The sequence below is a fragment of the Solenopsis invicta genome, chromosome 4 (assembly GCF_016802725.1).
Source record: "Solenopsis invicta isolate M01_SB chromosome 4, UNIL_Sinv_3.0, whole genome shotgun sequence".
NCBI classification, from domain to species: domain Eukaryota; kingdom Metazoa; phylum Arthropoda; class Insecta; order Hymenoptera; family Formicidae; genus Solenopsis; species Solenopsis invicta.
In genome coordinates, this window is record NC_052667.1 from 6171692 (window position 1) to 6185380 (window position 13689).

The 13689-nt window shown below is 32.2% G+C and overlaps 1 protein-coding gene and 1 long non-coding RNA gene across 4 annotated transcripts in view; one reads left to right on the forward strand and one right to left on the reverse strand.

The window, feature by feature from the left end:
• Positions 1-13689, reverse strand: part of LOC105195527 (ATP-binding cassette sub-family C member Sur) — a 53224-nt gene that overhangs the window by 5608 nt on the left and 33927 nt on the right. For all 3 annotated transcript variants that reach the window (XM_039448779.1, XM_011160961.3, XM_039448780.1), the window contains 21 exons: positions 13002-13240; positions 8589-8849; positions 8061-8163; positions 7392-7619; positions 6856-7053; positions 6617-6763; positions 6293-6493; positions 6015-6152; positions 4461-4623; positions 4076-4254; positions 3876-3992; positions 3422-3689; positions 3158-3263; positions 2647-2908; positions 2417-2554; positions 1922-2119; positions 1531-1766; positions 1206-1271; positions 1019-1108; positions 845-939; positions 252-469 (listed from right to left, as the gene is read on the reverse strand). In XM_039448779.1, coding sequence (XP_039304713.1) covers positions 252-469; positions 845-939; positions 1019-1108; positions 1206-1271; positions 1531-1766; positions 1922-2119; positions 2417-2554; positions 2647-2908; positions 3158-3263; positions 3422-3689; positions 3876-3992; positions 4076-4254; positions 4461-4623; positions 6015-6152; positions 6293-6493; positions 6617-6763; positions 6856-7053; positions 7392-7619; positions 8061-8163; positions 8589-8849; positions 13002-13228 — 3639 coding nt within the window. In that variant the 5' untranslated portion in view covers positions 13229-13240. The remainder of the gene's footprint in view (positions 1-251; positions 470-844; positions 940-1018; positions 1109-1205; positions 1272-1530; positions 1767-1921; positions 2120-2416; positions 2555-2646; positions 2909-3157; positions 3264-3421; positions 3690-3875; positions 3993-4075; positions 4255-4460; positions 4624-6014; positions 6153-6292; positions 6494-6616; positions 6764-6855; positions 7054-7391; positions 7620-8060; positions 8164-8588; positions 8850-13001; positions 13241-13689) is intronic.
• Positions 1104-3544, forward strand: LOC120357667. The gene is made up of 3 exons (XR_005574683.1): positions 1104-1747; positions 2486-2570; positions 3412-3544. It is a non-coding gene; the product is annotated as an uncharacterized LOC120357667 (long non-coding RNA).

A 13689-nucleotide genomic window follows, 5' to 3' on the forward strand; every position in this document is an offset into this window, starting at 1 on the left:
TAAGCATTAAGTAGCGCTCCAATAATCTTCTCATATTTTGCGGTTATTTATAAATTATTCTTGGTTCAAGAGCAATGTCGAAATAATTGATATCAGTAATATTTGCGATTAATAAATTATTAATATTATTACCCAGAAACACAGATCTCTGGATTCTTTTCAATTACGAGTTTCTGAATGCGTAAGTATTTTTATTTTTGTAAAATCAATCATGACGATATTGTATATTAATATTTCAAATATCTATTTACATTCGCTGACGAACGAACACTTTTCTCCATCCATTCACTTAACCAGAAGTCAGTGTATACGCGAAGGATTTGAAAGGCCAGTGCTGCTACAGTGCAAACGAGTCCCGGTATCCATCCAGCGGCTTTTGGATATTTCATCCAAACCATCCTAGTGACCATTCCACTTTTATCGTTGACCTCGAGTTTACTTTGTCCATCCACATCTTCATCGTTCAAAGCTAAAAGCGAGATTTAATACGATCTAATTATAGATTTAGTTTAGATTTAGACTCTTGTTTAAAAATTGACATGTTATCTAGTTTGAAGTCTCTAATTTTAAGCCTATTTTCCGCATTTTTGATTGGTTGTAACTTGTTAATTTAATAAATGTTTTACTGTTTAATTAATATAAATATAATAACTGCATAAATGTTAATTAATGTAATTATTATATTAAATAATTATACAGTTGTTTAATTAATGTTAATATTTACTAAAGTAAAAGATTCGCTGTTACGGTCTGGTTCTATAAATAGAAAAGAGGAAAGAATCATAAAAAATTTAGAGAAACAAATTATATATAAAAGCATACAGCAATAATTTCAGTAACTAACTTTCTTCCAAGTCATCCATGTCATCGGTAGTTCGCGATTCCATCGATAAAAATCGTTTCGACGGAAGATGATGTTGATCTCGCTGCTGAGAAATCCTAAAGAAAAAGCGAACAAAATATTTAATTTTCGATTGCTTATTTATAATTCCTTTTCCACAATTCATGTTGTAATTACTTCTTAGATCCTCTTAGATACTTGTTAGATCCTGGCCTCAATCGAGACAGAACATTTTTATCTTTGCTCGTTGTCATTTCATCCAGATATCTAAAATTTGCGTTATCATTTCCTCATCGTTTTATCAATTATATTTTATTGATGATAAATCACGTTATATTATCTATACATAAAAAAGACTTTAAACCTTGCAGAGAAGAATTGCTTCAATACGCCGCTGAGTTGTCCATTTTCATAAGTGGGATTTTTCTTCCTATGAAAAAATAAAACTCAAAATAATAAACCTATCGTGTTAAAAATATACAACTGTATATTATTTCACGTACATAATTTTGTAATTGCAAATATACGTTTAAATTGGAAAATCAAGAACTCGCGACAAATAAAAAAAATCTTGAAGAAAAATTAATTTGATAAAATAATGTGCGAAGAATATCACGTCTGATTTATTTCTTATCTAATCGCATCCTATACATGCTTGAACAAAAGAAGTAATTTCAAAATTTGTATACTTTGGTGGTACGTGTTGACTTTCTAGAATTATCGGCGTGCTGTTTTGACGGAAAATCGGCGGCGGCCGTTTTTGCACCGGAAGACTTCTCAATCTAATAATGTTGTGATGTGTCCTTTTCTTGGCCACGTCCCATTCTTCCGTTGGTACCAAAAGATCTGTGAGAATGTAACTCCAGTACCTCGATCCGGATAAAGTTCTTCGGTGCCGTCTTAAAGGTACAAACGCTGGTGGATTCTGAAAGGTTCGCAATTCAGATCAACGTTTAGAGTTATTTAAAATCATTCAAGCGTATCAAAGTTAAAGATAGGACCGCTAATATATAAGATTCTGCTCTTTATGACATTTACCACATGAGCATCGCGATCGATGATCCACGATCCATCACTTACTCTTTTCATTTTATTCATTCCGATCCTATGGACTAGTTTGACCAAGGACCATCGGTCCTTGGCAATCTTCTGAATGTGATTCTGGTCCTTGCGTTTGGAATCCACGATTCGCCACTCCGCCGCCAATTCAGAATCCGTATTCTCGATGCTGGATTTCGTTCCGACCGCGCGAACTCGACAGCCATCCATGACAATTATCTTAAAATAAATTTTTATGCAACTTCTAATTTTTTTATCTTCATCAAATAGATCTCAGTCTAATTGTGCAATAGAATAGCATATATTTTTATTAGTGCACCGCGTGACACAGAGTGTTTCCTGTAATTTGATCATTTAGAGATCATCAATATTAAAAAAAATGGAATGGTATACTTTCATTAAAAAAAATAAAATAAAAAAAAATTTAATCGTACAAGATACGAACAGAAAAAATCACATTAAAAAAATCATATTTTTTTAAACTTTGCATAAGGTATTAAAAATGTAAAATAAAACCTGATGAGCAGCCGACAGTAGCTCTAATTTGTGAGTGACCATAATAACAGTTCGACCGTTTCTCAACAGGAGCTTCTTGATGCCGTTATCAAAGATCTGCTGACCTACGTGCTGATCTAACGCCGACAGTGGATTGTCCTGCAAGCAATTTTAGGTATTGTACCTGCACGTAAATTTTTCCTACGGAAAACTGACGTCGAAAATTTATACAAGATATAAAACAAACGGACCAGAAGAACGACGTCGGCGTCACTGTAAAGAGCTCGAGCTATGGTAACCCTTTGCTTCTGCCCACCGCTCAAATTGATACCCCGTTCGCCAATTTTAGTCAGATCTCGACCGGGAAGTATGTCCACGTCCGGTTGAAGGGCGCAAGCATGTAGGACGTTGCGGTATCTTCGCGATCGATACGCAGATCCAAAGAGAATATTGTTCTTCAAGGTTGCATTCTGAAGCCATGGCTGTTGTGCTACATAGGCTATCTTTAAACCCCTGAAAAGAGATGTTTTTAGTTAATTAAAATGTGTTATTGTTATAATTATAATTTTAAAAGCTTGAAAAAAATCGGAGCTTTTCGATCTTTCTGCAGATTTTTTTTTACAAGCAAGAAAATAAAAATTTATCTACAATGAAGAAAATCCGTGAAAAAATTGGATAAAAAAAACGATTTTTTCCAAGCTTTCAAAACTATAGTCATTAAAGTCTATAATTTGATTTTTTCTCTTTTTTTGTTATAATTACTTGGTCCATTCTATATTTCCACTTGTTTTCTGAATCTCTCCCAAGAGCGCCAACAGTAAAGAGGTTTTTCCACTACCAGTTTTTCCCACTATAATCGTCAATTGTCCTGCAGAAAGTATCTTTAGTTTATTATATTTAATTAAATTATTACGAAATATATTGAATTTAGTATATTTAAAATAATTTTTGAAATATATTAAATTTTTATGTTTATATTGTTTTATATTTAGCTAATTTGCGTATTTTTTTTTTAGCGTTCTTAACCTCGTGGGAAATTGAGAGCATTGACCATCAACGTGTTTTCGTCAGATCCCCAGGTGAAAGTGCTAGGTGTAACTTTGAGGACATACTCTTCTAGATCTTTTTCGAATACCGTATCAATTGAGGAGTCAATTGGAGGAATCAAATCGTAATCGCGCAGAATATTTGATTCAGGATCTTCCTCGCCTTCCACAATATTGTCCAGCGATCCGAAAGTCGTAACGCTGTTTATTGTTTGCATCTTGTGAAGTGAGTGATGCATCACATCAATCTAAATTAGCGAAATAAATATATTTTATAATGTTGCAGTTTGTTATATTTGGGGAAAGCGGAATTATAAGGAGTAAATTAAAAAAAAATTAATTGTCTTGATAATTTTACTGTCTTTGTGCAATTTATACATAAAAAATTAATTCAGTGAATTATTTTAAGACCTTTGATTTAAAACAATACTCACGTCGGTATACGAATTTGTCTTTGTCAAGTCTGCCGTCGAGTTTCTAACGTTTGCTTCGGGGAGAATATTCACGATCTCTGGAAGCTGAAGAAACTCCTCCAGTCTTGTTGTAGAAATCTGTAAACCGGAATAAGAAGGAATGTCTCGCATTTAAGGGGATTGAGTTGAGAAGTGGTATCTCTGAGAGCGTTATTCCTCACCATGGCATTGATGATAATCGGCACTAGCACCGGAAAGATGAAAAGCGGCATTGTCAGCTGCGAAAAGAGCGCGAGACTGGCAAAAACATTCCCCGCATCAAGATTCCGTTCCTCCAACAAGAAATAAATCCCAAATGTGAAGAGAGTGACCAGAACAGAGAAAACGTGCGTCAGGAAGTCTGTAACATTAATGTATAAATTTATCTAGCTCTTTTTTTCGATTAAATTATTAGAAGAACACTAAGTTATAAGAATTATCACGTAAAAGGATTATTAGCAAACAAGATTGTCTTTCTCGTTTCCCGCGAGAGATCGAAGAGAGATAAAAAATTAGAAATGTCTATTATAATTAAAATAGACATTTAAAAAAAAGAGAATTATTTACTGATAAGCGCCCAATATATAGAGTCTCTTTTCAGCAGCTTTAGTTCCTGCTCTCTGGTTTTGCATATGCGATCTTCAAAGAGATTCTCCCAGGCGCGTAGCTTAATGAGCCGTATCCCTTGAAGAATTTCGTTAAGTAGGCGAAGGCGCGCGTCACTTTTCTCCTGAAACATTAGAGATTTACGCTCAGAGAAAAATTCGTAGTGGCAAAAGTGACAAGTATTTATACATATAATTAATGCATACAGTTCAACAAACTATTTTTTTCATACTTGTTGCAACTAAAGTTTTACAGTTTGTATAATCAAGACAGCAATATTTGTTCACTATCGATTTATAGCGAAGTAGCACCTCAACTATAATTATATATAGTTATATAGACTTTATACAAATTAGTTGTGACAATTATATATTTTTCTAGTTTAGTTTCAAGCTCAATCAGTTCAATTTCCGTCATCTACATTATTATTATTATTTTTATATAGTATAACCACTAATTATCTTTTGCAGATAGTTACATATAGACAGTTAATACTGAGGTAAGTGTATCCTATACGGCCTAGTATCCAATAGCCTACTTGCTGTTTCTAAGTAGCTACATAGTGAATTGAACAAATAATGTTAGTATGTCGTACAGATTGTCAATGTGACTTGTTTGCAATAGTCGACTGCTCAGTTTGTGTATTCTGTTGTTGACATTGAGGTCAAACGTAGAATTTTCTTGTTTATGTTTATTAATGGTTATTAATTTCCGCAATTTATATTATTTATATCTCTATATATATATATATACTTCACAACACTATATTTAATTTATCTTTTCGTCATAACGTTCTGCTTATAACCAAAGAAAGAAAACTTTTGCAGGGTAGAACTAACATGACCTAGATCAATAATGAGTACGCACATAACGATTATAATGTTTTTTTGGTACTTTTATTACTTCAGATCATAAATCCACCAACTAAACTCCGATAAGATAAGTCATAATTTTAAAGGAGAAAAGTTAAGATAAGTCAAGTGTTTACTTAATGAATTGTTGATAAACAAAAATAGTTCTTTGTGTATTTTTATACGTTAACAAATTTGTGAACTTATAAATGTAATATTGGATCACTTAATTTTTCTAACACCTTTCATGAATAAGAGGAAAACATATAATTTGGCCATGTTGAGTACAAATATATCCAATACGATCTAAATGGCACTTTTTCTAAAAATCTTTACTACACCTATGTAAATATTTGAAGTTGACCCATATTTTAAGTTAACGTTTAAAAATGTTTCCTATTTTGAATCTGGTCATCAGTTTTTAATTTGGGACTTAGCAAAAAATTAGAAAACATTGCAAAGTTTGGATAGGCCATGCAATAATTACTACATTTTCTTAGTTCATATAACTTATTAGCATTTGTATTACAACTTTATAATACATAGCTGGCGGTATCAGAAGTTCACAAATTTATAGCTGCTGATACAATTTTTTTTTTCTAAGTGTACAGAGATTTAAGAAAAGGGCACAAAAATTGTAAAACGCTTCGCATCATTTTCTTACCGCTATGGACTTGGAATTTTCGGACATTCGTTTTCCGAGGAACAGCTGCATCGGCGTGACGATCAATGCGCAGCAAGTTACACCGATAATCGCGCTGATGCCCAATTTCAAATATAGAAGAAAAATAATGGCGATAATCTGTACAAATTAAACAAGTACTTAAAGTTACAAAATTATTTTTGCCTGATGATGTTCGGGTGACTAGACAAACGTTTACTTTCTGAAATGTTGAGATATAAAATATACGAAGTACATATTGATTTATTTAATATCTTTACTTTCAACGGGACTGCCCAGATATAATGAACGATCCAGAAGAAGTTCATTACGTTGTACGCATCTTCAGCCATGAGATTCGTCAGAGTTCCAACATTAGCTGCTTGCTGATGGCACTGCTGCTCTTTATCCTTGTTAGATGGCTTCTCTTCTTCGGAGATGCTCCAAGAAGACAATCGAAGGGCTTTATCGTAAATCAGTGCCTGAACAATTTAATGAAATTTCAACGAGTCTTGTTTACTCGATGAAAACGGCGAGAGAAGAATCGTTTCTAAATTAAGCGCTTCGCATGATAAAATCTTAAACCATGCGCAGTAATGAAATACCTGAAGTGCTGTTCGCAAACGTATTCCCTCGACGCAGAACATGTGAGTGGAGGCTTGCTTCAACGTGCTTTGCAAAATTGTGGCTAGGAAAACTATGATCCCCAGAAAGTATCCATTTTTCAGAATCTGGGAAAATGTCAGTGCTCCCTAAAGAGTTTTAATTCTTTAGAAAGATCTCAAACCTTAAACATGTCATAATAAAGAATAAAAATGAGAATGAAAGATATTAAAAGAGATACCTCCGAGGGAAAACTTTCCCTCGTCACGGTGTTGTTTTGCAGATTTGACGCGTAATTTATGATCTTCGGGATCGTCATGGGACCCACTAAAGTCATAGCGTCGCCGAAGAGCTTTAAGACACTACCCGCTGTGAAAGTCAACCATATCCGTTTCCAGTAACATTTCCATAAAGACAATTTACGTCCACGGCATCGCAGCTGGGGGATTTAATTCAGCTCGATTTATATTATAAACACACGTGTTTGAAATATGTCAAAAAAAAGGTAAGCTTATTTTTACAACTAAAATTTAATTTTAGTAATTATTAAAAGTAATTGTTATAATAATTACTAAAAATAAAATCTTGTCAAAAAATTCAATTAATGTTAACGATTACACATATTTTTTTAACAGCTGGTTGCGATGATAATCTTCTAACGTTACATGTGTAACACGTAATTAAACGTTTAAATTATTTTTAAATTGCTCGGCTATTACGAGAGGGAATCAATTATTCTTCGTGAATTTTTTTTTTCGGGAATAGGAAGATCGTTACCCTTTCGGTTTCGTAAATATCGCGAAAACGTTCGAACTGGTTCCTCGTGGTCTCCTCGTTCGGAAGCTGTTCAAGATCGTGAAGTTTGAGCGTCGTGTGATAACCGCGCAGCAGCAGGTCAGTCACCCAGTGGAAGGTGAGCTTGCTGAGGAACGGTGAGGTAGAGTGTACGTAGGAGTTTTCCGTGTTATCGGGCCTCTTAACGGTGTACTGCCTGCTCTTCTGCATCTAACGACGAAACATCATCGTCGGGAATATATTTGCAGTGAGAAAATGGGCTAAAGTGCCGGGCGACGCGATGTTTATACATTCGATTATTACACTCGTGGAAATGACCGAAGTAGTAAAACGTCGCTGATGCTATTTGCCTCTATCGAAACGAGGAAGTCGTAAATGCAAACGTGGTGGGCAAGATTTTAATGTGTCTCTAGCGAGACGGCAAACACCTTGCAAATGCCTCGATGCACGCGTCGATAAAACGCATTTCGAAGGGTCTTTTTGCATCGGAAGAAAAATATGATAAGAGGAAATCTCTAGAGAAAATTAATAATTAGATTGCGCAGTGCTTTTTAAAATGGAATGCTCAAGTTTATAGAAAATTTTAGAGATAATTTTATTTTTAAGAAAAAGTCTGCTTCTTAAGGGTTCATTAAATAACTAAATTTATACCATGCGATAAAGGGTATAAAAATCAATAACAGCTAGGAATCCGCAACAAGCGTCGGTGATCCCCGTTGCTGCGATGCGAACGTGTTGAATGGATAGACCAAATCTAAAAAAAAATTATATAGCATTTTAACAAACATGAAACTCAGGATAAGTTAGTCACTAATAATCATTTTAGGTGTTAATTAATATTACAAATACTTTGAGAGAATTTTTTTACTGAATTTTAATAAATATTTGTTTTAATTCTTGCAATGAAATAATTTATTAAATGTAAATAAATATTTTATTAGTACAAGAATTACTAATGTAATTTAATCATAAGTTTTTTATTGAATAAATATTTATGTACTGTAAGTAAATATTTCGTTGCAAGTGTTCAAATAAATTTTTTTTTTTTAGTGTAGTATAAGTAAAATAATAGTAATATTTTACTAATACGATCGCTGAGAGTTTCGATAAACCGGAGAAGGAAATATCAAGACATAAATTGTAAGTCTATATTTTAATTAATAATTATCAGTAGTATACCTGCATAAGTACAAAAACTTCCATGCTCGCGCGAGACCAACTATCGTAAATCCACCTCCTGACACGGCGGTACCGAAACCTTCTCTTATCTCGGTTTCGCGATGTAATATCCAACAAAATAGCACAGCAATCACTGTTAAGATCGACGACAATGAAATCGACGTCACTATGGACTCGTATAGTTCCAATAAAAGAATTATCAGTAGTAATATACAAAATAAAGTTCTGCTTGCGTGAAGTGGCAAGAGCGATTTAGAAAGCCTAAAAAAGAAGAAAACAACGTTATTCTCATACTAGTGTTTATTGAATCTTGAATTTCTATTTTTATTGCGTGTACCTGGAAAAAAAATTTTTTTATATATAATTATGTATGAAAGATGCATAATTATATGTAATTATATATGAAAATTATATGATACTTATGTCTAATTATATTTTAATGTATGTGGACACATTTAATATATAATTAAATATAATTATGTAAAATTATATAAAAAAATTTTTCCCGGACAGTTTTAATTTAATTATATTAACTAATTGTATAAATTTAAAATATATAAATATATAAATTGAAAGGAAAAATAAATATATAAATTAATTACATAAATTGAAAAAGAAAACGATACAATCAATAATCCGCGGATGCGTCACATTGCGTTTTGTTGTCTCAAGTATTGAAAAAAATTCTTTCTTCCAAACTGGAGCAAAGATCGATTTATTTATTGTATTAGAAATATAAATAAAAGAAAACTGCAAATTAGGAATTAACGATAATTTAAACGGGTATGCGCTTGTACTCTATTACCTCTATTTCGCTTATATTAATCTCCATTACATTATTTAAAAAACGTCACGTATTGCTAATTAGTGTACAAGTTAAATTAATTCAGTATTAATCGATATCAGTCGGACTTGCGCGGAATAATTAAGGTAAAGAGAAACGTTGGCGGGATATCTCGTTATACGAGTACATTCTGTAATCATGTCGGGTATGCAGGCGTATTACGTATTCGACGGGTAAACGTGTATGATGAGTAGGAGATTGGGTTTGTACGCGCCTGACTTAACGAACCTGAATGGCCTCTGAGTCATTTTGCCGGCAATTTCCCGAGTCTATCGTTATGTCGTACCGATGACACCAACTTACCCCCCGCTTGCAGGTGCTCGACATTGTTAAATATAACACTGAAGAATATTATAGGACATATACTGCAAGGTGAGTATGTGAATTATATACGTGTCCACTTCTTAATTGGACATTATCAGAATTGGAAATTATCAAAAATTTATAAAATTTATAACAAGTTTGTCTCGTACTTTTATCATCTTTTTTATTAAAGAAAGAAACAATTTAGAGAAGATTTAGTGAGGATTTTATTAATATACTGAAGATTCTATTTATGTAGTCTGTTATTATATCCCATAAGCGCTACAACATTCCATAAATATTATTAAAAATTAAAATAATATTCTGAGAATATTATTTAATATTTTTAATATTATTTTATTATTAGAAAAATACTGTATTAAGGTTACTTGTCTGCTTTATATAATATTTTTGGTATATTAATTTAATATCCATGAAGTATTACAAAAATGTTCAACAAATATTAGTTTTATTCAACAATTAATGTAAATTATTATGCATAAAATATTCATAAATAATATTAAATAATATTGTAGCTCATACAAGGTACTTCTATGGTAATGGTAAGTAGTGTACAATGAGTTAGTTAATTTGTAACGTCTGAAAACACAAAGTCGAAACAAGTTTGCTTTTCATGCGTTCGACAACGAAGCAGAAGGAAGTAATAAATCGAATAATTACTGAATTACTCTTCTTGCGATCTGCTGTGTTATTGCAAAGTTACAAGTAACAAAGTGAACAGTAAAAGCATATGTTGTGTCTACATACGTAGGTATACCCGGCATGTTCCCATTTAAACTTTCTTTGGAAAAACAGTAGTTCGTTTAAGATGTAAATGCGAACATTCCGAGGAGGGCAATAAAATTTTGGTGTTAAAAATAAACTCAATTTGTTAATGAGAGTTTCTGCTAAGTTTAAAAAAAACTAAAAATCTCTTGAAAAGCATAAAATAATAATTCGTAGTTTTTAAAAATTATATACAATTTAATTTAAGTGAGAGTGTCAAAAATATGTATATGAATAGTTAAAAAAATGTATAACTAAATATAAAATTTATATACAAAAATTTTATGCGTAAGAAATTTAACATAACATGGCAAATTTTAAAATATTAATTAATATAATTATAATAAAAATATAAAATTTTATATTAAAGGGCGAGAGAGAGAGGGAGAGAGAGAGAGAATGAATGAATGAATGAATAAGCATTTATTCTGTCCTAGGGCAAGCCCTCTAAGGACGCACAGAAGTACAGAGAAACGTAGAGAGTAACAATAATATCACTTACGAACTAAGAACAAACGAAATTGCAGGAGAAAACTAAGCTGCAAAGAAGAAGTAGATATAAGAGAGAGAGAGAGAGAGAGAGAGAGAGAGAGAGAGAGAGAGAGAGAGAAATTCATCAATGAGCTAATAACTCTTGAATAGTGATCGATGACAGCGATCTAAGTGTATCTAAGTGTCAGTAAAGTAAATGTACGTTTATTCTGGGAGAAAGAGAAGAGGGAGATAGAGAGAGAAATCCGAATTGCTTGCTATAAATTATTCCGGTAATTAATACAAGGCGTTTTTCTTCACGCACGAGTGCATACCGGCATTCCGTTTCATTAATTGCCCGTGCGTAATGAAAACGCTCGCGATGTCGATGAAGTACGTCGATCGCGATTAACGGGATTGCTTCATTTCCATGCGACAAAAATTTTACACGCCCTAAGAACACACCAGTATGTTATCATTATACAATATAACGAGTACGCAGAATAATTGCCGGGTTTAAGATCTGGCGGCGAGACTTAATTACCTGCTCGCACGTGTGTATATTGAATATTGTAGTACATTATTGCACTATAATATTTCATGATTAAAATATTAAAGAGTGTAGTAAAAACATTCTAATTATTAATCCTGAAAGAATATTTATGTTATTATAAATCCTTAATTGGCATATCCTTAATTGGCAAACTCAGAAAAATAATAAATTTTTTTTAAACAGTTAAAATATATAAAAATATTTTTACTTTGGAAAAAAATTTAAATATTTATAATATTTTATTATATATAATATAGTTTAACATGATTAATAAATTTGTATTAATTAATACAAATATAATAAAATCTAATTTTTCTTTGGTGCTTAACATTGAATTTATTAAAACATTTATAATCGTAGGAAATAATGATATATTATATATAAATTCGAAATTTTACAATAAGTATGCATTTATACTGCGTCAAACGTAATTTGTATTACATTTCGAGCAAATAAAGTAGCGAGTCACAAAATACCAGAGAATTGATCGATTTGTGGTCAGATACTTCTACGAAGCATGAAGCTGCGTTATTACGTGCCGGGAGAGCTTCAGCGTAAGAAAATAATCAATATTCTTTTTTAAGAACTCCATTAATTATCATCAACACCTGGTAAGAGAGTAACTGGAAAGCTAAGTTAGAGGGGAGAAGAGATTATAAATTTATTTCACTAACCATCCAATTATTAAAATATATTTATTTGTTTGTGTGTGTATAATTAATATTAATATAATTAATAATTGTATTTTTGTGTCATATAATTATTAAATATATTAATATTAACAAGTATTTAATATTGTATATGTATTATTATTAATAAAATTATTGTGTATATATTAATAAAATTATATGTACTTGATTACTCTGACGATTGCATAATGGATGAATAATAGTGTACTTAGAAATTATTAAAACGTAAATATCACGAGAGTAACCGAGAAAGATGATGAGGGCTTTGAATATTGGATCAAGGATGACGCTTAATTACTGGCGGCTTATATGCATATCTGTTGGCATCAAATGGAGCAAATTCCTAAGAGAAACGTCTCTCGCTTGAATCATTGGGGCATCCCCAAACTAATACAGCATATTTTGTCTCACTGGTAGCTATTTGAATTAAGCCTGAGTTATCTTAAAGGATTTTTTGCATTTTATTTGACACACGAAACTTTGTATAGTTCGTATTTCCAGTTAATTATTAATATCTCACGTCTTCCGTATAATTTCCAGTTAATCATTAATATCTCGCGTCTTCCGTATCGACATTTCAGCGACATTTCCATTCGCTCGACTACTCGCGTGGAATAATTTCTTCCATTTCCATAAATTTTATTTCTATAAATTGCAAATGAAATTTAAATTTTGAAATGCGTGCGATTACTCGTGAATATAAAGTAGTCGAAGCTGTTATAATTATTGGAGATTAAATGTGTTTTCTTTTCTTCTTGTCAACTTACTTGCAGGTCGTGTTGCACTTGTACTTGAAAATTAAAATCGTGGCAACGAGCGCGGTGAGAATGGCGACGGAGATGTTTGTCAGTTCGATGAAACATCCAGCTGACGAATGGAAATCATTTTCCGGTACCTGGAATACCGTGCTGTTTTCGGCCTGCCAGGACCAAACGATTCGTTTCGCGCGCCTGGGCAGTATATGCAGAAACTTGTACCGTTTGCAGAAATCCATCTCGATCGTGCACTATTTGCGATAATTTTCATATAAAAAGATTATTAATTACTCTGCGCACTTGAAACAAAAAATTAAGTGTACAGAAAATAAATAGATTGGGCTACAGTTTGAAAGCAGTTATCAATATGCTCAGTGAACAAATTTTTTGTTGCAATTGAAATTGCTAATTAACGAGTTTTCTTCATTACAGCAGCAAAAGTATATTTTATAAAAAATTTCAATTTATATTGGTCGTAGTTACAGCTTAGTGCTGAAATATTTCTTGCGCGATTTTACGTACAATTTCTAATTCTTTCGAATCGTGCGCCGTTTCAAACGCAGCTCTTAAATTAAATCAGGAAAGTAACATAAAAAAATTAAATTTACGCTTAAATTTAATTGTTGATATTAACTAACATTTCAAGATTTTCCTCTATCCCGAAATTTTAAAGAATTTATTGTGGAATAAAGAGGAATCA